Source organism: Anopheles ziemanni, chromosome 2 (genome assembly GCF_943734765.1).
Source record: "Anopheles ziemanni chromosome 2, idAnoZiCoDA_A2_x.2, whole genome shotgun sequence".
Classification (NCBI taxonomy): domain Eukaryota; kingdom Metazoa; phylum Arthropoda; class Insecta; order Diptera; family Culicidae; genus Anopheles; species Anopheles ziemanni.
The window spans coordinates 80,390,227-80,416,957 of NC_080705.1; the positions used below are offsets into that span (position 1 = coordinate 80,390,227).

The window sequence follows — 26,731 nt, forward strand, 5'->3', positions numbered from 1 at the left end:
CCCATTACTAACGTACCGAGTAACGGAACCATGCCTCAAAATCCTACCGAGTGCGGAACGAAAGTCCCGTAACTTACCATCCTGCTTGACTCTCGACCCAATGCAGATGATCAACGGCATACGCTGGCCGCTGGAAGAGAAAAAAAACACCTTCGACTATAGGGAATGTACGATCCGGGTCCTGTGATTCCTGGTTCATGGCTATCCGATCGCAAATCCGTGACCTAGCCGTGACGTGGTGGGATGTTCACGGTAAAACCCCTCGGCATACGTCACTACGAAGGCATGGAAATGTGCTACCGAAAATAGCGAAACCCGAATGGCACACAGTCGGACGGCGTTCCCTGGCAGTTTCTAGCCTTAAGTCCTCGCGAGTGTGTGTTACTTTTTCCTTCACTAACAAGAATGGCAACGGGAAGCTCTTGGGATATGAATGAATTAGAATATGCAAAATATGGCCCACTGCAACTCGGCTGCCATTGCACCGTGGGCTCTCTCGCTCTCTTTCGGCCGCGAAGGCAAACTATGAATCTTGTACACTAGAACCACACACGGAACTGCCACTCCACCCCACCGGTTCAGCCGGTTCCGTAATTAGTGATTCCACTGTCTTCGTTCCTCGGGTTCGGTTTTACATGCGGTACACTCGGTGCAAGGCAGCTCGGGCGGCTTAGCAGAGGAAAGCAAAAATTTCAGACCGGTATCACGTAAGCTCCAACAACTTGCGAGACCCTGCAAGAATAAATCATCCCACTTTACCCCGTTCACTTCGTGTAGCCCACAGTTGTGTACATAGTTCCTGTAGTTTCGTGGAACAAAAAAGGACCGGTAGACGGAGAGTGCACACAGGAACAGAAAAATAATGATTTTATAGGCTTCTGCGGGTTGTCTTTCGTTCGTTGGCAAAAGGCACAGTGTGTGTGTGTGGCACGAACAAGGGCTTGTACAACAGCGACCGTTACCACCTAGAACACGGGTTATATCGATGAACCTAAGTGCTTATGGGCTCGTTTGCCTTTGGAAGCACATGCACAAGAGCGCCACATTGCTGATGTTTGTCTTGCTGTTGAGCACTTTTCTCTACGGAAGGAAAATGACCGAGAATGAAGAAAATTGAAAATTGATTCTACTCTTATTTTAATTAATTACAAATACAATTTTCAACGGCAACAAACGGAAATCTTTTTTTTTATGGTTTGTGTACTAAGTTGAGTATGATTTTCTCGTGTTCTGCTGAAACATTTTGGAATGCAAATGAAATAACGGAACGCAAAGATTCGAAATAACTTTCACAGGAAAGTGGAATATGATTTGGCCCGTATGTCGCTCTAAGAATTTGGAAGACAAATTCTATAATGAGACGCAAAGATTCGGAATCACTTTCACAGGCAAATTGATGTAGAACTGTTTGCTTAAATATATTTAACAACACGCATCCCCGGTTTATGTAATCATATTCGGCACATTCAAATTGAATCATCTTTGCATATTCAAATTGAAAGAAAACTCATCCTAACGCATACTCATAATTAGCGTGCGATGAACGTTATTTACATTATTTACATTGCAATTCGTAGGTTTACCAATTAATGCTCATTACCGCATTCCATCCGAAGCGGCATTGTGTCGTGTTCGTAAATGCATTCCATTAGCTGGCAAGTTCATTCCGTGGCTTACATCTTCATCATCGCTTTCGGCGATTGAGGGTGAACGTCCAATCAGATGAAATCAATGATTTATCGAAAGGCAACTGGGAGGGTAAATAAAGGCGGATGAGCCCGAGGGAATGTAATAATTAACGTGGTCAATTCGTCTGGAATAAAGTATCGATTAAGAGCTGTCGGCAAATTAAATGTTTCCCTCCATATCAATACGTATGGGCGTTGAGAATGTTTCCAAATTTGGAAATGTGTATAAATTATTCATGAATTCCCATCACCTTTCCTTCCGAACTCCATTTATCCAAGGAACGAGACATGCATGCGGCAAGGAGCAAGGTTGTAGCATTTCAAAAGAATGATAAATAAATTATCGTCTCGAAAACCGCCGCATTGTGTTCCCATCTCCGTAGAATGCTGCAAGCGCAATGCAATAACAGCGACATATCAGTCTGGATGAGAAATGGATATAAAATTACCCTGACAGGGATTTTCCCGAACCACCCTCCTCCCAAAGACCTGCTCCGAGCTGTAAATGATTTCGAAATCTCTGCTTAGCCACTATCTATCATTCAACAAATTTCTGGAAGGACGGCAGAGAGGCCAGAGGGTAGGAGGAGGAAGGGGGCCGCATAAGAATAAGTGGGAGGCCACACTTCGTAGACATCCCCTCGGCGAACGTCGGGATGCTCGATTGTAGAACCGGGACCATTAATCATAATTATTACATGCATTTGCTTCGGGTCGCTTATTTTCTTGCCACAGTGCCATAAGTACATTTCTCTCTCGCTCTCACACACTTTCTCCTGCCTCTTTTTCTCGTCCTTCCTTTCGCTGCCACAATCTATGCATCGTGACGGGATGCGCTGGATCATCTGGGTCACAAACTGTCTCGTACCGCACCGTGAACCTTTTTTTTTTGGTGTCGCCCCGAAAACTCACCTGAAACAGCGACGACAAAGCTACTCCCGCTACCAGCTGACAGTGATCGATATACTGGTGGACTACATCCGGTTCCGGTGCGAGACGCTGACCGCTCGGCAGCCACCGGCCACCCCGAGCGTCCTGCTGCACGAGTGCAACCGGATCGTCACCAATCTGTTTGCAATCTTTGACGGAAGCGTAGAGCTGGTGACGTTGACGCTGCTCCGCACGCCACCGGAACCACGCTACACGATGCTGCTGTATCCGGTGTTCGAGGCCATCCTTACGGACCGGTCGGGACGGTGCGGTGGGGTGGCTGGAACGATCCCATCCTACGTCCGGATGCTGCTCTGCTTCAAACGCTGGCGTTCGCTGGCCGTCGGTCGGACGGATAAGGCTGTCATCGATGCACAGGCTGGCCACTTCCTGCCCGCACGTTGCCCCACGGTGCTAAACGCTTCCGATGTGCCGTTTCTTCGCCTGCTCCCAGCAGTACCGGCTGCTCAACGTGTCAACGAAACACGGTAGGCCAATGTCTGCAGGTTTCCAGCGCCAAAACAGTTTATCTGTCACGCTGTCACACACTTCCGGTCACGCACAACGGTCGGATCAATCGATGGGAATATTAGCTTCATCGTCGTCCACGCTTCCGACCTGTCTCTACCGGAATCTCTCTCTCTTTTTCTCTGTCGTCCATTTATCTTTCCACAGCTACCTGATGGCCAACGATTTGTTCAGCTTGGATCGGTGTGTCGCGCAGTTCTTCCGTCACCATCGCCGAATGTCGCCGGCTGCTGCGGACGAACGTCAGCTGTCAGGCATCGCTCCACGGCCTGCTACGACGACGACGGCGAACCGTCCGGTGAGTGAGTAACGGGTGACGGGTGATGTTGCGTTACACCGTCCCGGGTTCGAAAACGCGTTAATCCGACACGATGACAGGCCGGCCCGGCCGGTTCGCTGTTTGTCCACCTTTCGCTCTGTAACAACGCGCGAATCGTATGTACCTTTTCGTTCGTTTACCTGCCACCGATCGGATTTGCCTCGCGGGAACGCGACCTGAAGCGACTCAGCTGCAGTCACCTCGGAGTTGATGCCGCGAGACGAAAGGATTTGTCGTGGCGAGTTTGTGAACACTTCACAGTCGCACAGTCAGTCTCGTTAGTGTATGGTGTATATATCTCGTTTGTCCTTCCATTTCCACACCCCCGAGCCATTTAACGGTACATGTATGGAGAGCCCCTTCGTGTCTTGCCCTGCTTCTCTAGTAGAGGAACTGTTTACTAAGCGAGCGGATTATGGGGAATGCTGATGGACAAGTCGAAAATGGAAGCGTTTCTGTTGACTCGCGGGGATTATCTTTGCGACAAATAGGAGTCACTCAGTAAGGGATTAACCCATGCTAATGGTTGATACTCTTTGTTTTCCTCTTCCTTCTTCTTCTTCCTTTTTATTTACACTTCCGGCTTATCACTAACATACCATTGTTATATTATATTCGACGTTATTTACCTTCGAAACAGATTTGAAACTATTATTGAATAGCAAAAAGATTATGCTAGCTGGTATTAACCATTTCCGTTTTGGTTTTATTCCTCTAGATAGTTTTGCTTTTACTTTTCTCAAAGTAAGGTTATTTCAATTATATAAATCTTTCCTTTCATGTCAATATCCAAATCCAATTTAAATTTTTCCAAACGTTAATTGTGTTTAGCTTACTTTTTATGGCTCAAAAAATGCGTTTGAAAAACGGATTCGTTTACATTTTCGTATGTCCACATAAGCTCACTTCAACCATCAATATTAAACCATTCAAATTTGAACTAATTTATTTAATCCAATTCATTTTAATTCTGATGGACTTTTAATTACCATTTAATTTGAATTTGATTTTCGTAAAACATTCCTTGCTATGGAGATGTACCCCTAGTGTCCATACAAATTATCTAATGTACATTATGATGATTACAACGTGTGGTTGTACAATACTTTGTAGCTGCAAAATTATACTATACACATTATCCCTTGGTAAGGGTGGATTGTGTGGAATTGGTGGGAGGTATATGAAAATTGATTACGCATAAAAAACAATGTTCATCCGAATGTGTTCAACGTTTGAGGGTAGACCGGGAGAAGCCGTTCCGGTTTCGCTACCGCCTCTGTCTCTACCTTCGACTAGCTCTAACACTGCCATTTTAGACATTAAGCGTACCGTTTAAGCCGATGTAGAAAGTAACGAGTGTAAAATAGAAGGAAAAAGAGCTTTTTTTATTTGAATGGGAAAATGGGAGCCGATTATTTGTTTAACAAACTTTATTTCACCGCACGTAAAAGAATATCCGAATCAAGCCCGTAACGAATCTATGATATATTTATAAGCTATTTTAGTCCAAACTTCACAAGAAACGACTCGCTACAGAAACATTATCATGAAGAGTCCGTATTCATGTTGGTATCCGTTAATTATTTGAATTGGATAAATTGTTGACAAATTTAAAACGTTTCACAATCCATACCCTTTTTCAGAGGAAAGACCGCGTGAAAAATCAGTTCAAATTTAATTAACTTGAGCGTGATGAAATTGGCATTGATGGCAATAATCCTGCCCTTAGCGTTTAATACCAATGGACATGGCGCTGTTCCAAATGGTGAACGAAAAAAAAAATGGAAAGGTGAAAAGTAAAATGATTCATGTGGAATTATTTCTCCTAGTTTAAAACGATTGGTTTCAGCTTGAATTTTTTGTTTCTGTGCTTATAGTTCAGCAGCCATGCTTGATACTCCGTTTGTTCGTGGACTGACGGATATTACTTTCGAAAATAAATAAGATTAACGTAAGCCGTGTGGAATGCACAACTAATTTATAAAATTGAATCCCACAATTTCCGTGACTGGTCCCGCAGGGCATTCATAAGCCACTGATGAAAGAGATTGAAACTTTGAAATTGAAATCAAACTTTGAACACGTAAACTCATTGGACTCATGAACAGGTTGCACAAATTCTATACACCGTAGCTCTTTGATGAGAGTTTCATTAATGATTCTAATACCAGCAAACTGTACCTATTCCCAACCACTTTATCCATTAGCAAAGGTCTGGTCACAACAAATTGAAATACTGTTTGTAAAAATAACCACTTCCTATTAAATTGCATTATCATGTTTCAATCACTCGATTCGCTTATGTTGCATTTAAAATTAATAAAGTGCATCTGGTCAATTACTCCCTTGATTTTGTACTCGACCTCTACTGCACAAGCAGATTTTTTTTTCCTAAAATTAACTTTCATCGATTGGATTTTCCATCCAAAATCTGTTCATCAATTTACTGTGACTGTCCGGGCCGACGAGTGAGTCGCGTAAATCGATTCGAATCGATATAGCTGACCTCACCACAAATTAACATTTTACTCTCGTATCGCAAACGCTCGGCTAGTGGTAATCCCCGTTTTCGTTTACTGATTGATTTCCACCGCGGGCCACGTAAGCGTAATGACCTGTGACCACCGGGGTTGGTTTTTTGATCGAATCCGCACCGGCCGAATCCATCAACTGATGCGAACTTCGGCGACACACATTACATCAATCAACATATTTCCCAACGCCATCGTTTGCGCCGCTCGTTTCATTGATCGGATTGTTGCAAACGGTTTCGATTTGATTTTAAGCGATTTCCACTTCCAAACTGTCACCATATTGGAAAGCTTAGCTTCCCGGATGGAAACGGAATCGTGTGGATAGTATATTGCAAACTTCACATGCCGAAAATCTCACGCCACGGTTTGACGGATTCCGTGCGAATCGTTAGCCGATGTTTGCGCCCTCCTAGCCTTCCTCTCTCCCAGTTCCGAAACATGCATTTCCGCGACAATCAAATCAGTCACAGAAGTTTAGGTCACTTCATCAATCAACCGTAGCTCAACTCGTGTCAATCCTTCGCCGGTTCTACAATCAATCGCATTGCGACACGGCGTTGGCGCACGATCGCTGCAACTGCGTAAGTAATTAGGTGGTCTGAAATTGGTTCCACTTTCCGCTAGGGCAAGCAAATGAGATAGTACGAGTGTTTTCGCATGACAATGTTTGATGCAGTGCGTTACTGGTTTGAAACGGTTCGATACATTGTTTTTTGGTTTTTCGGTTTTAATTTCTTCCAAGCGATTGGTTTTGATGCTGATTAAACTGATATATTTTTTGCGAATTTTAAATGAATTATTCAAAAGAAAATAGGATAAATCATAAAATTAGCATTGTAATTAGGAACAGTGATTATAATATTCTTTTTGAACATGCAGGAAATCAAACATGAACGGTTCAAATCACTAGGGACGCCCTCCAGAAGTAAAATGGAGGAAATAATTATCGGTCCGTTATTTGAGATGATCCTAGCTTTTCATGTCAATCCGTCGCAGGCTCGGCACATCCAAATCAACCCTTGGGTAAATTCACTTTGAGCATTCAACATCCAACACCCTCGTTAATAACTTAGTGTTAGCTCTACCGTATGGTACTGATAAAAATAATTATAATTCCATTCCGTGCCTTACTTCTGCTAATTACGAACCCCGGTAGGGCAAAGTTCCGTGTGTACACGGACGAAACTGGATCCGATCCGAGTCGACCGTGCCCAACCCGGCCTCGCTCGAAAGCAATTAGCAAAGTTTACATTGATTCCCGGTCGAAAACAGAAAAACCGCTCGCCGGCAAACAGATGCCGGAGCCCCGAGGACGTTTGCCAAATCAGAATCGACTGCGGCGTATCTGGCATCCGTCGGTACGGTCACAAATTATGGAGGCTATTTCGCGTCAACACCAATCGACATTTCGGACCCGTTTCGTCCGCGTTCGATACGAACCACCAACCCAAACGGCTTGGTTGTTGTGATGTGGGCTGCCCTCTGCAATCATCATTCACCTTTTCATTTGGAAGCCGCAGCCTGCAGCTCCACGATTGCAGCGTCGGAAAGCCTTGCCCAAAACTTATCTGCAGGATTTCGAACCAATCCGTGGATAAAAAAACACTGCGCAAAACGAGGGAAACATAAAAAGCGAACTAGTTCGTAGTCGGAGGAAAAACCCCGAGATTAAATGAAAGAAATGCCAATAGCAGGAAAAAATCTTCGTCGGTTTGATGTTGTGTTGATATTTCAATTAATTGCTTCGTTCTTTCTTGTTCCTCTTTCCTCTATTTTTATGGCTCTTTTTTTTGTTATTGAATTGTTTATCTGTTCCTGCTCGCACTTGCACCATGTTTAATCGTGGTGCAATCTTGTGCACGCTTGGATTTTATTTAACCCCTCCGTACATCACCGCGCACACGCCATGGTCGATTTCATCAAAATGTGCAGACTGCACTGGAAGCGAGCAGCAATTACATCAACGCGACCCTGATGGCGGAGCTGATCGAGCGGAAGGGTCAACTTTGGGCGCGGGCCTTTCCGGCGCCAGCCGCATGTCTGCTCCCGGAGGCGCACTCCATCGTCGAGAGCCTACGGATGATATTTTGCCAGCGGACGGAATTCATCGAACTGACGTTACTTCTAGTCCCTGCCAGCCCCGAGCACGCCCCACTACTCGCGCCCATTTTTGCCGCCTTTCTAGCGACCCCGGCCGACCCGGGGCTAACGGCCGCACCGATCACCACCCCCACCGGACTGACCATCTACCGCTCGAACGACGTGGAAACGTACGGCCGGCTGATCCTGTGCTACGCCAAGTGGAAAGCGCTCTACCAAATGTCCAACCGCGCGGACGATGGCGCACCCGAACCGACCGAATGGACGCACGTCGATACGATTGCACTTTCGCAACTACCGTTCGATTTTCCCCGTGTCCTTTGTGCTCGTGACGCTCGTTTGCGAAAAGTTTTCCCATCCTATGCGAGCAACGGAACGGGTCCGGTTGCGGCAGGTGTCATGGCGCCGGTCCGAGGATCGAACCATACGGTGACGCGGTAAGTTTGTAAAAAACAAACGACCAAATCCAAGAAAGAAACTATTCCCGGAAGGAAAAGATTGTCAGCAAGTGTGCAATCGGAATAGTTTGGATCCGCAGTTGCAACCATCAGGGAGGACAGTATCTTTGCTGATAAAAGGATTGCAGAATGTTGCAATGAGTGAGAGGGTTTGATAAATTGGATTAAGTTTTGAAACACACTCCCATGGTAGCAATCCCGATATTGAGTAATTTACAAATGGTTATCAAACTGTTTCAGAGGAGGAATCTATTTGGTAAATTAAACCTCCAACTTGAAATACAGCCAAACAAAGATTCGACGTAAAGTACTACTTTTCAAACTAAACTATTCAAACATTCTAACAATTCTAAGATAATTTTCATTTGTATTGTCTTTAATAACATCCGTGGTACGAGTTTTAAATGTATTAAATCAGTCAAATTTAGAGCAATTAAATGATCCGAAAAAGAAAGTTGATAGTCTTACCGCAAGGATTTAATTTCTGTAATTAAACTTCGCAGTTGATTTAACATCGATTCAACCATAATTATAGCATGCATGTTACACCTTCTGTTGTTACTTCTTGGTTTGAAAGTTCGCTTTCCGCAAATGAACCGGCGCGTGTAGAAATGTTACCTCTCGTTCGCAGGTTTCTTCTTCGCACGCTCCCGAAACGGGCCGACCTCCAGGAGCTATGTTTACAATTTATCGAGGCTTATCGTAGCGGCTTGCAGAAAGTGGAACCACAACCGATCCGTATCCCCGGCAATGATTCGATGGTAAGTTTCTGCACCGGCAGCGCATTCCAAACATCCCGAAAATAGTTCCAGCTTTCGAAGAGCCAAATAAGTTTCACGCGCCGACGACACCCATTCCTTCCTTGCTGCCCTGCACGTAACCGTTTCGCATCGAAAAATGTAATTAGAACCAAAGCCACCACCAGCCCGACAAAGGTTGCCATGACATTGCGCGCCTGAGTCAGGTGTACCGGGTCAAGTTCGGGACAGAAGTGGAGTTTTTGCATGAACACCCTTCCGTAGGGAAATGTTTCGAATCGAGCGGAAATGTCGTCCGCCTCGGGGCAGAACACGAAACTCGTCAACAATGCAAGAACCGTCCGCTGCTGACGAGCCGGAAACCTGCCGCCAACGGGTGAAACTATTCGATAAAATGGAAACTATCCGCTACATTGTTGAAGAGGCAGCTGAAGTAGGCACTTTCTGTCTACGTTCTTCACGGTTCACTCGACAGTTGACTATCTAGTAGTCCTGCGTTCGATATATCGACCAGCTTGCAGCGACAAAAGGCAGCCTGGAACTTCCTTTCCATCCCATTTAATGGATTGCAAATTTGGGGTGTTGTTGAAATTGTACCATACGCCCACACATGATTCAATTTACTGGTTTTAATTAAGTACTCTTCAGTGTACGATAAGTAACCGTGTCAAAAACAAGTTCGATCGAGCAGTTCGGCATCTTCGGCAGCAGAAATATGGAGTCGCAAGAAGCGGAAGCAGCACGTACGACGAATCGATTTGCATTGAGGGATGGTGGGGGTTGTCAAAACTTGCAACATGAAGCGTACGTGCCTGGAATGTCTGCGATGTGAATGGAAGGTGCTTGAAAAGTGCTATGTTCACCCTCCGTTTTTTGGGGTTAGAATAAATCTACTCGAATGCGCTTGAAGGATGGAGTGAAGAACAGATCTTCTTAGTGCTTAAAGGTGTATTTGTAACCTTCAAACTGTGTGACGTAAGTAGCAATTACATGTTTCTAGCATCCGTCCTTTGTGGTCATTGCATTTGCAAGAACGGACTGAGAACATTCCGTTGCATGGCCGAATAACATCTCATCAAACCGACCGCACTCGAGTGTCATCCGCAGGCGAAGCACCCGTCAATGGTCATAATATTTTGCCACTCGGTCGGCAAACGGCTGTTGACAGGACACTTCATCCGTCGAGGTACGAGAAAAGGCGGATGCATCACCCTCCGGACAAACCAACCCCCTTCCGGATGCACTCGAGAGGGTAGTTACTCGGTGAACCCTCGTCAAAGTAAGAGAAAGATGTCCCCATAATGAATGGTATCGGTCTAAGCGTGCATTTGCAGAGCATGCGGTGGGAAATGTAGTGTGATGGAATCGACCAGGCACTTATGAAGCGACAGCGCAGTGGGTGCTTCTTCTTCTTCTTCAATGGCCCGCTCGCAGTTGAGCACGTCGTGCTGACATGGCCTGGTCACCAATCGTTCTCCAGGTAGCTCGGTCCATGGCTGCAGCCCTCCAACCCCGGTCGCATCCGATGTCTCGCAGGTTCTGCTCCACTTGGTCCATCCACCGAGCTCGCTGAGCTCCTCGTCGTCTCGTGCCGGGCGGGTCGCTGGTGAGCACCTTCTTGGTGGGGCATGAGTCCGGCATCCTCATGACATGCCCCAACCAACGAATCCTGCCGGCCTTCGCCACCGTCAGGATGTCCGGCTCGCCATACAGCTCAGCTAACTCGTGGTTCGTTCTTCTCCTCCACACGCCCTGCTCGTACACACCGCCAAAGATAGACCGGAGCACGCGCCTCTCGAAGACTGCGAGGGCGTTGGCGTCCTCCGTGAGCAGAGTCCAGGATTCATGCCCATAGAGAACGACCGGTCTTATCAGCGTGCGGTATATGACACATTTCGTGTGCGGGAGAAGCCATCTGGACCGCAGGAGTTTGTGGAGTCCATAGTAGGCACGATTCCCCTGAACAATGCGCCTCCGGATTTCACAGCTCACGTTGTTGTCCGGAGTTACGACAGTGCCAAGGTAGCAAAACTCCTCTACTACCTCAAGTTCGTCGCCGTCCACTGATACACTGCTCCCCAGCCTGGCTCTGTCACTGTCAGAGCCTCCGACGAGCAGGTACTTTGTTTTCGTCGCATTGATCATTAGTCCAATCCTTGCGGCCTCGCGTTTCAGTCGGGTGTACGCCTCGCACACCGTCCTAGTGTTCCGCCCGATGATGTCGATGTCATCCGCGAAGCCGAGGAATTGGAGAGAGCGGGTGAAAATCGTGCCACGGATGTCGAAGCCCGCGCTTCTCATGACACCTTCCAGAGCGATGTTGAATAGAAGGCAGGAGAGTCCATCACCTTGCCTCAGACCCCGGTGAGATTCGAACGGATCCGACAGCATGTTCGAAATCCTCACCTTACACAGCACCCCCTCCATTGTGGCCTCTAGCAGTCGAACCAACTTCTCGGGGAAGCTGTACTGCCGCATGGTCTTCCATAGCTCCTTCCTATCTATGGTATCGTAGGCCGCCTTGAAGTCGATGAAGAGGTGGTGCGTCGGGATCTGGTGCTCCCGGCACTTCTGGAGGATCTGCCGTAGAGTGAAGATCTGGTCGGTGGTGGATTTGCCTCCAACAAACCCAGCTTGGTAGCTTCCGACGAAATCTGTAGCAAGGGGCGCGAGTCTGCAGAAGAGTATCTGGGATAGGATTTTGTAGGCGGCATTGAGGACTGTGATGGCTCGAAAGTTGGCACAGTCCATTCTGTCACCCTTCTTGTACACTGGGTGGATGACACCCAGCTTCCAGTCCTCCGGTATCCTTTCCTGCTCCCAAATTTTCACAATTAGCTGGTGCATACTGACGGCAAGCTCTACCGAACCCATCTTGAATAGTTCTGCCACCAGCCCATCGCTGCCAGCTGCTTTGTTCTGTTTCAGCTGCTTGATGGCACTAGTGACTTCGTCCAAGGATGGTGGGAGCACCTCGTCATCTACCTCCTGGCTAATGTGCTGCTCAATTCTGTCTGCGCCGCTGCTGGACTCCCCTAATTCCGCTCCGTTCAGGTGTCCGTTGAAGTAGCACTTCCACCTTTCGATCACCTCTCGCTCGTCCGTAAGAATGTTGCCCTCCTCGTCACGACACATTGCGACGTTTGGCGTGTAGCCGCCTCGTGTCTTCTTCAACATCCTGTAGAACTGGCGAGTTTCCCCCGACTGAGTTAGCTGCTGCAACAGTTGTTCATCCGACTCCTCGAAGCGGCGCTTCTTGCTCTCGAAGAGCCGGGTTTGCTGTGTCCTCAGTCGTTTGTAGTGTTCCACGTTCTGACGGGTTTCGCGCTGCAGCATTCGGGCGCGCGCTGCGTTCTTCTCGGATAGTGCCCGCCTGCACTCGTCATCGAACCACTCTTTCCTCTGGTTACGTGGCTTATGGCCCAGTGTCTGCTCGGCTGTGCTGCTGATGACTCGCTCCACCATACGCCAGTGGTCATCGAGGGACATCGTGGCGGTCGCGTTGTTGTCCGGTAGCGCTTCCCCAAGCGCTGACGCGTATCCCTCGGCAACAGCAGGTGTTCGCAGCCGATCCGTGTTTAGGCGTGGGGTAGGCCGGTGACGCAGTGTATTGACAGCGCAGAGCTTCTGCCGTAGCTTCACCATAACCAGGAAGTGGTCCGAGTCGACGTTTGCGCCCCTGTACGTACGTACGTCGATGATGTCCGAGAAGTGCCTTCCGTCTATGAGAACGTGGTCTATTTGGGAATATGTCTGCTGTGGTGATCTCCAGGTGTAGCTGAAACGCGGTTTGTGCTGGAAGAAGGTGCTACGGATGTTCATGTGCCTCGAGGATGCGAAGTTGATGAGCCGGAGGCCGTTGTCGTTGGTTAGCTGGTGGACGCTAAAGCTACCAATCGTAGGTTTATAGGCCTCCTCTCGCCCGACCTGAGCGTTTAGATCTCCGATGACTATCTTCACATCATGTTGTGGGCAGCGGTCGTACTCCCTTTCCAGCTGCGTATAAAACGCGTCTTTGTCGTCATCGCTGCTCCCAAGGTGCGGGCTGTGCACATTTATAATGCTCAGGTTGAAGAAGCGTCCACGTATCCTCAACCTGCACATCCTGTCGTTGATCGGCCACCATCCGATCACTCGCTTCCTCATAGCACCCATAACAAGGAACGCCGTACCGAGCTCGTGCTTGTCTCCACCACTCTGGTAGATCATGCAATCGCTACGGTAGGGGCGCTCCGAGACTCCTTTCCAGCGAACCTCCTGAAGTGCTACTATTTCAAAGCCGCGGGCTCTCACTTCTTCTGCGAGTATTCTGGTACTCCCGGGTGAGGTAAGAGACCTGCAGTTCCATGTACCGAGTTTCCAATCGTAGTCCTTTTTCCGTTGCGAGGGTCGGGCATGATTGGTCCAAATCGGTTTTTCTTCTTGGTAACTTTTCGTTGTAAATGTACAGGGGGTGGCTTGCAAGGCCTCTCCCCCCGCCTCCTATCTCGTCGGTGGAACAACGCATCCTAGCTGTTTTACGTCCCGTAGGATGCCAGGACAGGGTGTACAGCCGCCCCTAACATGGGGAACAGACGCTGGTTCGAGCCGCTCCTAACATGGAGAACAGACGCTCGGGGATGAACTACTAGCAAGTAGCAGTCCATTCCCCCTCTCAATTCAGCCTTGCCGCCCATCCGCCCAAGGGGGTGGGTTTCCCCGTGTACCCAAGCTTGGATATTTAGGCGACAAGTTACCGTTCTGTACGTCGCGGACGTATTGAGTAGGAGTTGGGGAGGAGAGCCTATAGTAGCCTTCAGGAGGCGTCGGATCCAACCCTTTACAGAACCAAGCAGTGCAGTGGGTGCTCTCAACGTTTTTACCTGCGTGTAGGTTTCGCAACGACACTTAACTGGCTTTTGAGCATTGTACCGACCCCTGGCTACGCACATAAATATTCATGTGCCCGTAAATGCCCTTCTGCTGGCGGCAAAGAAGTGGAACATAAAACTTTTACCACGCGCCAGCCCTCCTTTGAATGTAACCAGGTTCTTCTGGTTTGTCTCAGACGCCTTTTTCTCTGTTCCTTCTACCGAAGCATGGGAAGGTGAAAAGTGTCACTACAATTTGTTATGCAAAGATACGTGCACCTCCCTTTCGTTGCTCTGCGTAGTTCCCGCCGGAGATGGAAAAGTTTCTGCACAAATTTATGCCACAACAAATGGCGGCGGCGTCGGCGATGGGCTCAAACAAAAGCACTCAGAATTGGTTACGTTCGAAGTTGGAAGAAGTACTTGCGAAAAAAAGCTACCACTACAGCTTCTCCCGGCGAAGCCCAATGGGAAATAGTAAATTGTGGGAAGCAAAATAAAGTAGCAATAAAAACCGCGTCACGCGGGAAAAAACTACGGGAAATGAATTACCGCCGAAGAGATTTGTACCGGCACGATTGCGATCAATGCGATGGCCCTGGAAAGGCACCAAAGAAAGATGTTGTGTTTACACAAGAAAATGGCATTAAAGTTTTATTAAAATTTAGCACCTGATCACGATTTATTACGGATGTATTTGGTCATTTTGTTAAATTATTCAAGAAGTTCGATTGGTTCCATTTGTTCGAAGGAAAGTTACCCGATTGCATTCAAATACATAAGATGTACCATCCGAAAGTAAATTGGTTTTTCTCAGCAGGAAAAATGGGTGTTTTATAATGTTTTTTTCATTTGTATTGGATAACCCTTTTCGTAAATAAAAATACTGCACACATCAAACAACCATTTTCCTTTTTAAATTCAACTAACAACGTCAATATTTCTGATGGAAAACTTTTCACGTTCACATTGAATCATGGAGAAAAAAAGAGTCCAATAGAAACTTCATCATTCCATTTCGTTCCCGTTTCCGGTGGTGATTGAAACTAATTCTGTTTCGTTCACTTATTCGGGTGCTTCACTGATTTTCTTGTTTCTACTTTTCCAATTCTTTATTTCAACGTTTTTTTTGTGTCCCTTTTGCAGACGTGCTCGGCCGCATACAAATCAATGTCCGCTTCCCTCGACCGGACGGATCGCAAGCAGCCAAGCGTCGACGACGACGGTACGGCCACGTCCGGCCAGCCTACCCTGCGGACGGAAATGAAACCGATTATTATTCCGGACAGCGACGATGGAGACGAAATGTCCGCCAGCGATACCATCCTGTCGGTTTCAATGTCGACGATGCTTGTGCAGGCAGCGCTTTGTCCGGCAGCAGTTTCCGGAAGTCCCGGGACGACCCTCGAGCTGGACCGAAACACGTCAAGCACACCGACACCAAGCGGCGAGTTCGATTGCGTGGTGAGTGGGGCACCGATTCCGTGGCCACCGTTCACCGTGGAATGCTTTCTCAATACGCCCCCGGCCACCCCCCAGCAGGAAGTGAACACCGAGTCGGCCGAAGAGGACCATCGGCGGTGTTTGACGGTCAAAAAGCCGCCCCTTCCGAGCTGGTGCCGTCTGAAGGGGACGGTTCGATCGATAGAGCGTAGGGGGAAAAAACGAACCACTGCGGGTTTCGTCGCCCTCAGGCACACACTGAGGAGGCTGTTCGATGGTGGTGTTGGTGGTGGTGGTTGGTGGAGTTTCGCCGACGTTCTTGCGGTTCAGGTTCCGCTCGCCCGGAACGTTCGCTGGTGCTCGTCGATAATTAACGTGCCAACGATACCGGTAGATGGTTGCACCGCAGACACCTACCTGCTGCCGAACCGTACGGCAAGCTTCAACTCCCACGAGCTTTTATCAGATCGCTCTTATGTCGCGCGGGAATCGGCTCCATCCGATGCAACGCTGCTTGAACTGATCAACTGTCTCGATGCGGGTGACAGTAGTTCATCGTTCGGTTCGACGCAGGCTTGTGTCGATTTTGTCATCCCTCCCGACAATCCGGGCCGTGCCGACCTTGGCCACCCGAGCGCCATGAACGACCAGGCGTCTCCATCGGCGTTCGAGACACCGGTCGACACGTCCCCGCTCTTCGCTAGCGCCAGTGATAGGTTTGTACACTTGGTCACCGAGCTGGGGCCCGTGTCCTGGCCGATTGTGTAGAGTTTGCAACCAACCTAAGGTAAGGTATTAGATTTATTAAGCACGCAGCCAGTGCCATACGGCTGTAAGCCACCAGGCGCCTCCATGAGGCAATTCTTCCAAACACCCCAACCCTCCCAGTAAGGTGAATCGCTCCTTCGCGGGTCGCACCGCATAAGCTCATCAGCTTTCAAGGGCTGTTTGTGTCAATTTCAAGTACTTTTCGCGATGTCTTCCCGCATCGGTTCGGGATAAGCATGGTTGATAAGGAAATTCGAGCACACAACACAAGACAAATCTCTCCACCACGGTGGACGTTTGCAACATTTGTAGGATATAAGTATTTAAAACGTATTCATATGGGTGTGCGGCAGATGTGGTATGTAAGTTTCCTTCGGTCCAGAGTCTTGTTTTTCTCTCGATGTCATCGTTGTTGTTCTTCGTGTCGTTCTCTGTGATCTATTCGTACGATTTCCGATCGGACCAGCTATAATGTTGATGTATCTTTCAAAACTCCATCCTATATCCGCCTTACATTTAATCGATCGGTTAACGATGCTTACATAAATTTAAACGATTACGCAATCGAAACTATTTTAGATGTTTTGCTTTTTCGTCGTAAGAAAAGATAACAATAATTTCTCTAATTAATTCACTCGATAAACATTGGGTGATAATTTTGGGCAAGTAATGTAAAAATAGAATTAAAAACCACTATATCGTAACGTCCGACCACAGCTGCATCCACTTCCGAATGGAGTTTTAGTTTTTGGAATGCAATGGAATGCATTTCAGCTTTTTCTTTCGAAAGACAACAATTTAAATGCACCGTTACATGTATTTTTTTATTGCGTTCGTCGCAATACCATGTGGCCAGGTAACAATGTGCCCCTTATGTTCGAAACACTGCTGGAATGCTGCAACTATGTAAAAAAATAGAGACAAACAAACACGTGTATCTCAACAAACCATCGTCATCACCAATCATGCCTTTCGAATCACCTTCCCCCAAAAGCACCACCAACAGCATCATCGAGCATCCTCCGTCGGCTGGACGTGTGCACGTGTGCGTGCGTGCGTGTACTCACACACACACACATGCGCACATGCCCCACCATTGGCCAATTGGTAGATGTGTCAAACGAATTTATCGGTTTCGGCGCGTTTTTTAACGAGTTTCGGTTTCAAATGGGGTTTGTTATCCACGGACAGTGAAACTGCTGGCTGGAAAAACCAAAGCACTGTATCAGTACAACAAAATGGGTAAGAGTACGGTAGTGAAGGCACGCGGAGAGATGCACCCTCCCGCAAACGGTCCAGTGCGGGCCGGAACTTAAACTAACTTCGTCTCAACTCAAATAAAAACACTACACACAATCAACGCGACAGCGAAACGTAAAGCAAAAGTTAAAAAAAAAGGAATCAGCCAAACAGAGTGAGAGAGTGAGCGGGAAAGTGAGGGTGAAGGGACGGAAGTCCCATACATTCCTCGTGTTGGAAGGGCACAATGCCTTGCGCCAACGTTGCATTTATTTCGAGAAACGCTGGGAAAGAAAACTAGATTTCACGGTCAGAACAGGGTAGGAAACCGGTATGGTGCGCGGAACGATGGGACACTATTGGGCAGCGAAAGCACGTTGCTGTACTCTGCAATCGAGTGGCCTCTTATCGCTATAGTTTAAGTATCGCATAAGGAGTAAATGTTACCAAAAAGGGTGGGGAGAAAGAAAACTAGCGCAGCACAGAATCTAATAATGTAATGATAAAAGGATAAGAAAAAAATACACTAACACACCCACACACACACACACACCATATACAACTGGAGCAATCCTAGAAACTTTCCCGTAAAGCTTACAAACAATCAGTTCCAAACAGTATTTTCTCTTCAGTGCCGGATAGAAGGAAAAGGCGAAGCGAACGGTGCTTAAAGCCGTCGAGTGCGCGGAAAAACACTGTAAATAATGCTGGATGCACACAGGCACAACCACATGCACATATACGATGGCTCCCTTCTCCTGTCGATGGTTTCACCTCTTTAGCTAGTGACACCGTGATTGCGTTAGAGTATAAGCTTTCCCATTTCCATCCCTTTCCCTCCTACGGTCGGGGACGGTGCGGAAGGAAAGGTTTTCCTGTATTTTTGCAATCGAAAAGCAACCAGCCCCGGTGCACTACTATTGTCACATCCTAACAAAATAACAACTAAATAAAGCGTACTGCGTACATATTCATATTTGATGATCGATGTAAAGAAATGTCGTTGTATTTTATTTCTCTGCTTTGTTTGTTTTTGTTTTGAAAATATTTTTATTCAGCTGGTATTTGAACGTATGGTTGGTATATGGAAAGAAAACAACAATTGTTTAGTAGCAAATTTAAAATGATTTAAACCACTACGTTTAAAGAGATTGGAATATTTTTTAAATAAAATTTTAATCAATAAAGGATTGTATTTTAAAACCAACTTTTAACATTACTATTTTATTGAAAATCCATTTGCTGATTGAACTATTGATTTACGACGGACGTTACTATTGGAACAAAGTTGTTTGATTACCTCTACACAACACCGATGGTAAAAAAATTCGTTAAGCTTTCAATCAAAGAAAGCGTTAGAGATTTTCCTGCGGGATGTTTCAATCAAGAAATTTAAGACTCCACGCGCTCTGAACTTTGTTTCCGATAGTTGATTGCTTTCGGAGCACTTTATTTCAACGATGAGCTGATGGTCGAAGGAGAAACGGACCGGAGCGGGAGACGCAACCGGAAACTCTTTCGCACTAACCGGGCGAAACGCACCGCTTCGAAGCTAACCCAAACACAGGTACTCTAATCGTGGTGGAATGGGAAGAGACTTCTGGTGAAAATTAATTTCCCGCTTGCCGTTTCCTTTATTGCACGCGAAAAGCGATGGAAATAAGGGTTGATAAAAAATAAAAAGCATTTAGGACCGATAGTTAGCCATGGAAAATGAAGCGGTACCTTAGAGGGCTGCGCTTTTCCAATTTAAGTACCACACTTTCCTATTGTTCATGAACGATAGAGGGCGCTGTTTAATTTCCATCGAAGAGCTTTTTCCGAGAAACGAGGAGTGCTTTTCACAGCTTACTTGATTCGATTGTTAGTTGTGATTCGAGTTGAATTCATCAGTAGGAGTAAGATTTGTATTCAAATAGATGTTTCCTCAATTTTAGCTCCTTCAGCAATTCCTTAATCAATATGGTTTCATTCTTAGCAACTTTCTCTCTTGAATCTCATAACTAAAAATTCATCTTTCAGAACACGCTTAAATATTTTAGATTGATTAATTCTAAAATTGTGTATGACACACTTCAAATATCCTGTAAGAATTTAAACAAAAAGCAAGAAAACGTAACCCTTCAGAAAGCATTCTATTGGAAAGAGTAACCTGTTGAGATCTATTGGTAAACATTGAGCATATTATTTTGCCCATCATGTTTGGTCAGTTTCTTCTAATCATTTCATTCAAGAGTGCGTATGTGTGGGAATATGCTATTGTTTGTGTAGAGACACATGTTTAGGACATACACTTGTGTACTGTAGAAATAACACCACAGCTGTCGACTTTCCGAAAGGAGCGGACTTTAGCACTTGGTGATGCAAACAGGTGTATGTGTTTATTTGATTCGATGAAAAGCTCCACAGAGGAACGAAAGCTCTCTCTCTCTCTCTCTATTCTTCTTTGTTTTTCTCCGTAGGAAAATGTATGAATTTTCTCTCCTACTAAAGATTTATAGCCGTCATCTGTTACTTTGTGGAGTGATGCTTTTCTTTGAAAGCAAAAGTCATGGCTCTACATTTTCCTCTCGCACCAAACACACGAACACGAACACACAGGAAAAACATCTGATCGAGTGCCAACTCAGCAGAAACCGCCCGCGTTATGTTCCAAGCTTCCGCAGAGGGGAAGTTTTCGCCACGCCAGCCAAGTCCGAGAGCACGCACGAGCCCAGTGACGGCGCGGATTCGCGGACTTTCGTCAGTCCTTAGCTTACGGTCGGACGCGTTGGACGCGTCCTTGTTCACCTCTTCGGCGCAACCCTCCTCGGCCGCCAGACGTGTTGCTTTTAATTAGCTAATACCACTTTGGCGTCCCGTTTTCCGTTCCCACCCCAGTCCGGCTCAGCTGACGCCGTGTGATTCCGTTCTGTCCCTTAGGTGCGTCTGTATTTGTGCGTGCGTGCGTGCTATAACTGCCCTTTGGCTAGGAAACCCCATCGGAAGCATTTACAGACAAAGTGAAACGCAGCCATACGTTTGGAGCTTGCGCTCGCTAAGTAGTTCCTTCCGAAGCAGTGTTTTTTTCCAGCGGAAACTAATCGTAACATTAAAGTGTTGATGAAGATATTTAACATAACAAGTGCAAAAAGTGTAAGCTGCAATATTGTCATCCAAAAGGATAGATGAAAAATCTTCCCATTGTGTACCGTTCATCAAAGGCGTCCCTCGGAAACGAACCACTTTGCCAGAAACTTTCGCTTTTCCGAATGAAAATGTTCCCCGTTTGCAATCGGTAAACAGTCTAACAAACCATCTCGGTCATTGGCCATCCAGAGAGGGTGCGTGGGTGAGTGTGTACCAAGCACACACACAAACACAAACACTAAAAGACGAATACAATGTTTGCAAACCTTGTAGGCGCCGCCGACGACGCCTCCAATTATTGTTTTTGCGCTGCGTTCGGCCGGAAAAACTATCGACGCTACCCATTGCAGGACGCTTGCGGAGGTCATTGAGCTTTTTGGTAGAAGAAACGGCCGTCGGCCGTCTAGTGGGGTGGACATGCAGAACGTAGACCACCAACAAAATGGATGCTTCTCCTATAAATCTGCTTAATCATACGAAACAGTGGAAAAACACGTGGAAGAAAGAAGGAAAAGCTCCATTGCTCCGTTGATTCAACACGTTTGTGTGTGAAGTTTGCGTTCGCTCGCTGGATATCCTTGCATCGAAGTAGGACAGGAGCTTTTCTGTTTTTTTTTTTCATTGGATTGCTTTGATTCGTCACAACAAACGAACGAATCAGCCACCGGCTGGTTGAATGCCAACAAGTGCTTGCACGGGGAAAGCAGAAGAAATCATAAAGACATCGTCGGTTGTTCGACAAGTGCTTGCTGATCGACCTTTCGAGCAAATTGAATTACGTGATGTGAAAATAATAAGCAACACAAAAGTTCAATTACAAGGTAAGCGTGATACTGAAGGGGATGGGAGCAACGTAAGAAAAAGAGAGAAAGAAAGACGAGCCCACTGGGAGTGAGAGTAAAAAGGAGAGCTAAATATATTCTTTTCCTAGAATCATCTCATATCGAACGAACCCTGTTAATGATAAGGGGAATATCGGGGAACGCAAGTCTTGCGTCTTGAGGGGTTAAAGTGCCAGACAACCCCACACCCACGAACACACTCACACGTACACACGTACACGCACAGGCAGACGACCGCACAAAGGACGTCGCAAATGGCGCAGGTTGGAAAAGATAAACCACTCGCTATTATTACTTCTCGGTCCTGTTTTCGGGAACGGCGCATCCTTGCGTGTCACATTTCACCGAAACAGTCGGCAAGGGATGGGGTGGGAGGAAAGGAGGGAGTGTCTGAGCTTCGGGAACGGATCTTCGTGACCATCGTTTCACTGTGTGGGTTCGCACGGCTCGTGAAAGTCCTTTTTGTCTTATTGTTGTTTTTATTCCACCAGAAACGAACTCGGAAGGAAATGAAGATATTCGGATGGGTCAGGAACCGACGCCCACTGCACTCCGACGGCCCACGCCGGTCCCTTCATCCCCTCTCCATCTGTTACAATGTAGATCCACGTAAAAAATCCTTTTTGCATCGATGCAACGGATTCCATCGAAATAAAAATCGGTGATCCAAAAGCGATTTGTAGCAAATAAAAACGGAGCACGTCTCTCAACGAAACTGATAGAGTGAAGGTAGAAACGGATTGAATGGCCAGTAGCAGACGGATTGAATGGCCAGTAGCTCGGCTGCATCGTTGCAAAAAGAAACCCCCTCTATTTTCCTGCTTTACAAAAATCATTTTACTTGTTCTATTTTCACAACAACCGGTTTATGGAACGGTTTGTTTTTCATCGCATAACTACTGGGCTCCATGGTGGGAAAATGCTTTGTCGGACAAACCGTTCATTTTCCCCCTTTCAAGCTTCTGTTATGCCCCGTTCGAGACTGCGAAACTGCAATCAATACGTTATCAAATATGGAAAGCGGTAGTCCAACCGAAAGTTCTGATGCCCTGGCAAAAAACAAACCACGAGCCACGGTCGATTGTTTCCTACCAATCCAAGCGCCTCGATTACCCGTTGGAGTTTCGTTTTAAAATTTATCACATGAATTCCCACCAATGGTTGGAAATGGGAAAAGTTTGCAGTGGGAAAAAATGCAGAATGTCGATGGAAGACCGTGAAAATTATTCATCGCCGTTCAACACTCGCACGAAACGCACACGAATCGATTAAAGTCTATTGTTGCGTTCGATACCATGAGCAAATCGAGCCGTTTTTCTGCGCCATTTGTTCTTTAATTTCCATGGCGTTTGAGACAAAACAGATAAGGTATGAAAAATATAAGGAAAAGTATTCGTTACCTCAATTATTAATGAAAGCAACTCCAACTCAACCTTTTTCATTCAATTTATTCCTGGTTACATATTTTCACCATTCGATAGAAAATTCAATTTCCCAAAGCCAACTTGATGGAAAGTGTTGAAAATTGGCATTGAAAAGTATCCATGATTGGTCCCCATCATGTTCGAAATATGAGATGCATTAATTGCCTCGTGCAAGCCGCCATTAAATCGAGTTCCTCATCGACCGAACCAATTTGCTTGGCAAAACGAAAATTTCAAACAATTATCTTACCGTTGACGGCACGAAATAAGGTTTAGCCCGCTCGCGCAACAAATTGATTCCTTCGAGCTACGATGTTTTCACTCCACGAGCTCCAGCGGAACCTTCGCTCTTCATGCCTTCTGTGGGCTATGGGCAGGGGTAAGTTTTTTGATTAAGTAACACATTTTCTTATGGCACAAGTCACTGTCGTCGCTAGGGCGAAGGAAAAACAAACGCCACGAGCGAGCGCAAGAAATACGAGAAAGGTCAAAGAAGAGCTGGAACCTAATATGATGTTATGCTGTATTAATTTCACCGTGGCACGCACAACTCTAAACATCAAGGCAGCGGCTGCCTTTTCCGGCCGGTCCGGCGTGTTTTCCGCGAGGAGGTGGGAAGCTTTTCATCGATTATCGTCGAACGGCATTGAAACGCGAGCACAATGTCTACCGCCGGTTGGGAGCTTTCGCGCAAGGGAAGGGAAAATTGCTTCCAAGTACGGCGTGGCCCATTTGGAACGCTCGAAAGGATACGCCTGTGAAGGGTTGTGTGTTTTATTGGTTGCTAAAAATAGGCAGACCGGCGCCTTCGAAGCGGTCGTAATTACCCTGAACCCGGAGCATATGTTCATCTCGCCCGGGAGGAGCGGGTTCCGCGAGGTGTGCGATCTCTGCTGCGGTCACCGGCGTCATTAGCATCGTGGAAAGTGGGTGGAATATATTAGGCAAAAATGGATGTTAAACGTACGGTTCCTTACCATGCATGCAGCACGCGGAACGAACGCCATTTTGAGAAACGATTTTACAACCATGAATAATGTAGCTTGTCAATACCTAGTTTTCCCGTTGATTGGTCGCTTGGGAAAATTTAAATAACATTTCTTTCACTTTCCAGATGCGTTTGAAAAACAACTGCATTTCTACTCCAAGAAATGTCAAATAAGATTTCTTCTAGAATCCCGATGAAATCAACATTTTGTAAATGATGAAACAAAATAAAATGAAGCATTTTATCTACCCTTTTCCAATTATTTCAAAAAGATAATGAAACAACAATATTGTAGTAGATAAAACAACAATAGAACGACAAATGTTATCCACTAATATCCAATGGCTTCGACATGACCTTCTTCATGGGTGGTTTCTCAGGAACTTCTTGTGAGATCGTGTCAATTTGAAACGAAGTATTTGTCGGCCAAAGCTCACGACAAGCTCAACTATGAAGGCGTACAAACGTGAACAAATAAATTACCGTTCTACGGACGCGATCTCCAAACGGAAAGGAAATAGGGAGGAAAATTGGCATCCATTGGCGTCTTGGAGCCTTTATCCACCAAAGCACACACACACAAGCACCGATCCAAGCCCGTGTGGCTTTTGGATTTGATGTCGGCCGGTTACCGATAATGGCAGAAAGCCATTGTAGGCACATTTCGGGCCACCGTTTCCGGAGCCCACACCGGAAAAAGGGCGTTCGCGGGCGGAAGGAAGGAACGGCCCGGCGGATCAGGGATATCCCGCTGTTTCTGCTGGAGGTCATATTTTACGATTATTATCCCAAGCGGATGCTCCCCGCTTGTTTTGACTCCCGGTGGGTGGTAAAGGGAGTGATGTTTTGTGTTCGAGCTACAACGGAGAAGCAAGGGCGGAAGAGGTGGTTAGGCCGGATGCGTTTGGTTTCCGGGAAGTGAGGTTAAGTTGGTGACAAAGTCTAATATAATTATACGAAAAACGAAATCTAATATAATTACAATTATTAAGCGTGCTTTTAACTATTAACTAAATAACTGCAATTCAGTTGAAATTGTAGGAAAGTTTTCTTCAAATCGAACACGTTTCTCGTCTCCTAACTCTGCTTAGTTCTCTAACGAACACACTTCAAGGAAATTGTTTAATAAACTTCCCTACTCGAACCGTTTTCTTGGACGGTAACTCACATGAACCAAGCAGAGAAGTACTTATTCTCTGTATCAGCAGAACCGTCACAAACTTCTTATGTTCTGTGCTCTCTCGGTTATAAAGTGCTCCATCCTAGGAAAACACTACACGACTTCAAGCAACATATACTTTGCCTTCCACGGATCGAGGCTTGTTCAATATTCTACTGACATTCAGGCAAACAAACACAACCTACAACGAAAAAGAACCATAGTTCATATCTCACGAAGAAATGTCCTAGTCGAAGAAACATTCCATGGCAGCAACGGCTGTTTTGAACAAACAGAGCAACCGAGCTCTACTTCGGAGACTGGAAATTTCCGAAGAAAAGCAACCCATGGCATCATGGCGGTCAAAGTTCACAACTTTGCAATAAATTTTACCTTCGATTCTCAATCGTCATCGCACGAGGAGTCCGTGCCTGCGGCTTCGTTCTCCCATTCGAGCGAATCGAGAAAATCTTCCCTGCGCCGGAAAAGGATTCCCATTATATCCATTGCCCTTTGACCGCAGCGTTCGACCGGGTAACTACCCGGGGAATCGCCCTTGGGTGAGCCTTTTTCCCGAGCAATCAATTTTCTTTTACCTTGGCGAACGAGTTATCGAATGCGTTGCGAACAAGTAGAGTTGAGAGTTGGCGTAAAAGAATAAAATAAGCTCTCCACCCCCAAGAGGACAAACATTATGAAAAACGATCTCCGCTGGGTGGCCGCCGGACAAAGGCACGAATGATTTATCGCCGCGTGCCCGGAATGCAGCGAGCGTAACTATTGTTCTCCTAAGCTAGGGTCTTCTGTTCATTGTTCGCAAGCTGTTGTTTTTTGTATTGCGCTTCGGTTTTTTGCTACCAGGGATGCGATTGCGCCAATCCAAACTCTATTGTTATTTATCACACCGAGCGTTTCACTTCTACCTGAATGTCGATGGTAAGTTGTTTGGTAAGACAGTTTGCCTATGTTCTGTGCCTTGAGCAACTTACAGCATCACATTTAGCTGGTAATACTGTGGTGTTTATGAGTTGTATGTTCTAAATAAAATGAATGAATATTCATCTTTATTAGATTAATATTTTCTTCTTCACCATATTGTGTACTTTTTCATTAATCTCACGAAGTGAATTGGTTTTATTAGTTCAGTTGTTTAATTTTTATACTTTAAATAGCAATTAAATAATACACAATGTAAAATGTCACCTCTTCGAACGCATATTGCGTGTTTCAGTTCATAACATTTACATTTTGAAAATGTTTTGTTAACATTCCTCAATAAACCCCCAACATTTAATCCTTACGATCAACTATGCTTCTTTAAATTCTTCGTGCAACTGGTAGTTAATAATGTAATCTAAAGCTAGTATACATTCACGTTAAAGTATGGCATTTCCTTTAATCCAAACTTAATCGTATGGAAAAGTTTCAATGGTTTCGCTCACTCGGAATAATTTGAAACCCCAATGTGAGTGCAAATTCGTACATCCTCCATCATACGTTCCATCACGTTGCACTCTTCCATTCAAACGTCTAATTGTTATGCTGAGTTTCCAGATTGCTATGGAATCCCACGA

The 26,731-nt window shown here is 46.1% G+C and overlaps 1 protein-coding gene across 1 annotated transcript in view; it reads left to right on the forward strand.

Moving 5' to 3' along the window:
* The window catches only part of LOC131294487 (uncharacterized), an 82,623-nt gene extending 66,247 nt beyond the window's left edge, over positions 1–16,376 (forward strand). The window contains exons 3-7 of the mRNA XM_058322534.1: positions 2,610–3,106; positions 3,294–3,444; positions 7,932–8,536; positions 9,189–9,318; positions 15,312–16,376. Coding sequence (XP_058178517.1) covers positions 2,610–3,106; positions 3,294–3,444; positions 7,932–8,536; positions 9,189–9,318; positions 15,312–16,376 — 2,448 coding nt within the window. The remainder of the gene's footprint in view (positions 1–2,609; positions 3,107–3,293; positions 3,445–7,931; positions 8,537–9,188; positions 9,319–15,311) is intronic.
* Positions 16,377–26,731: the final 10,355 nt, after the last annotated feature.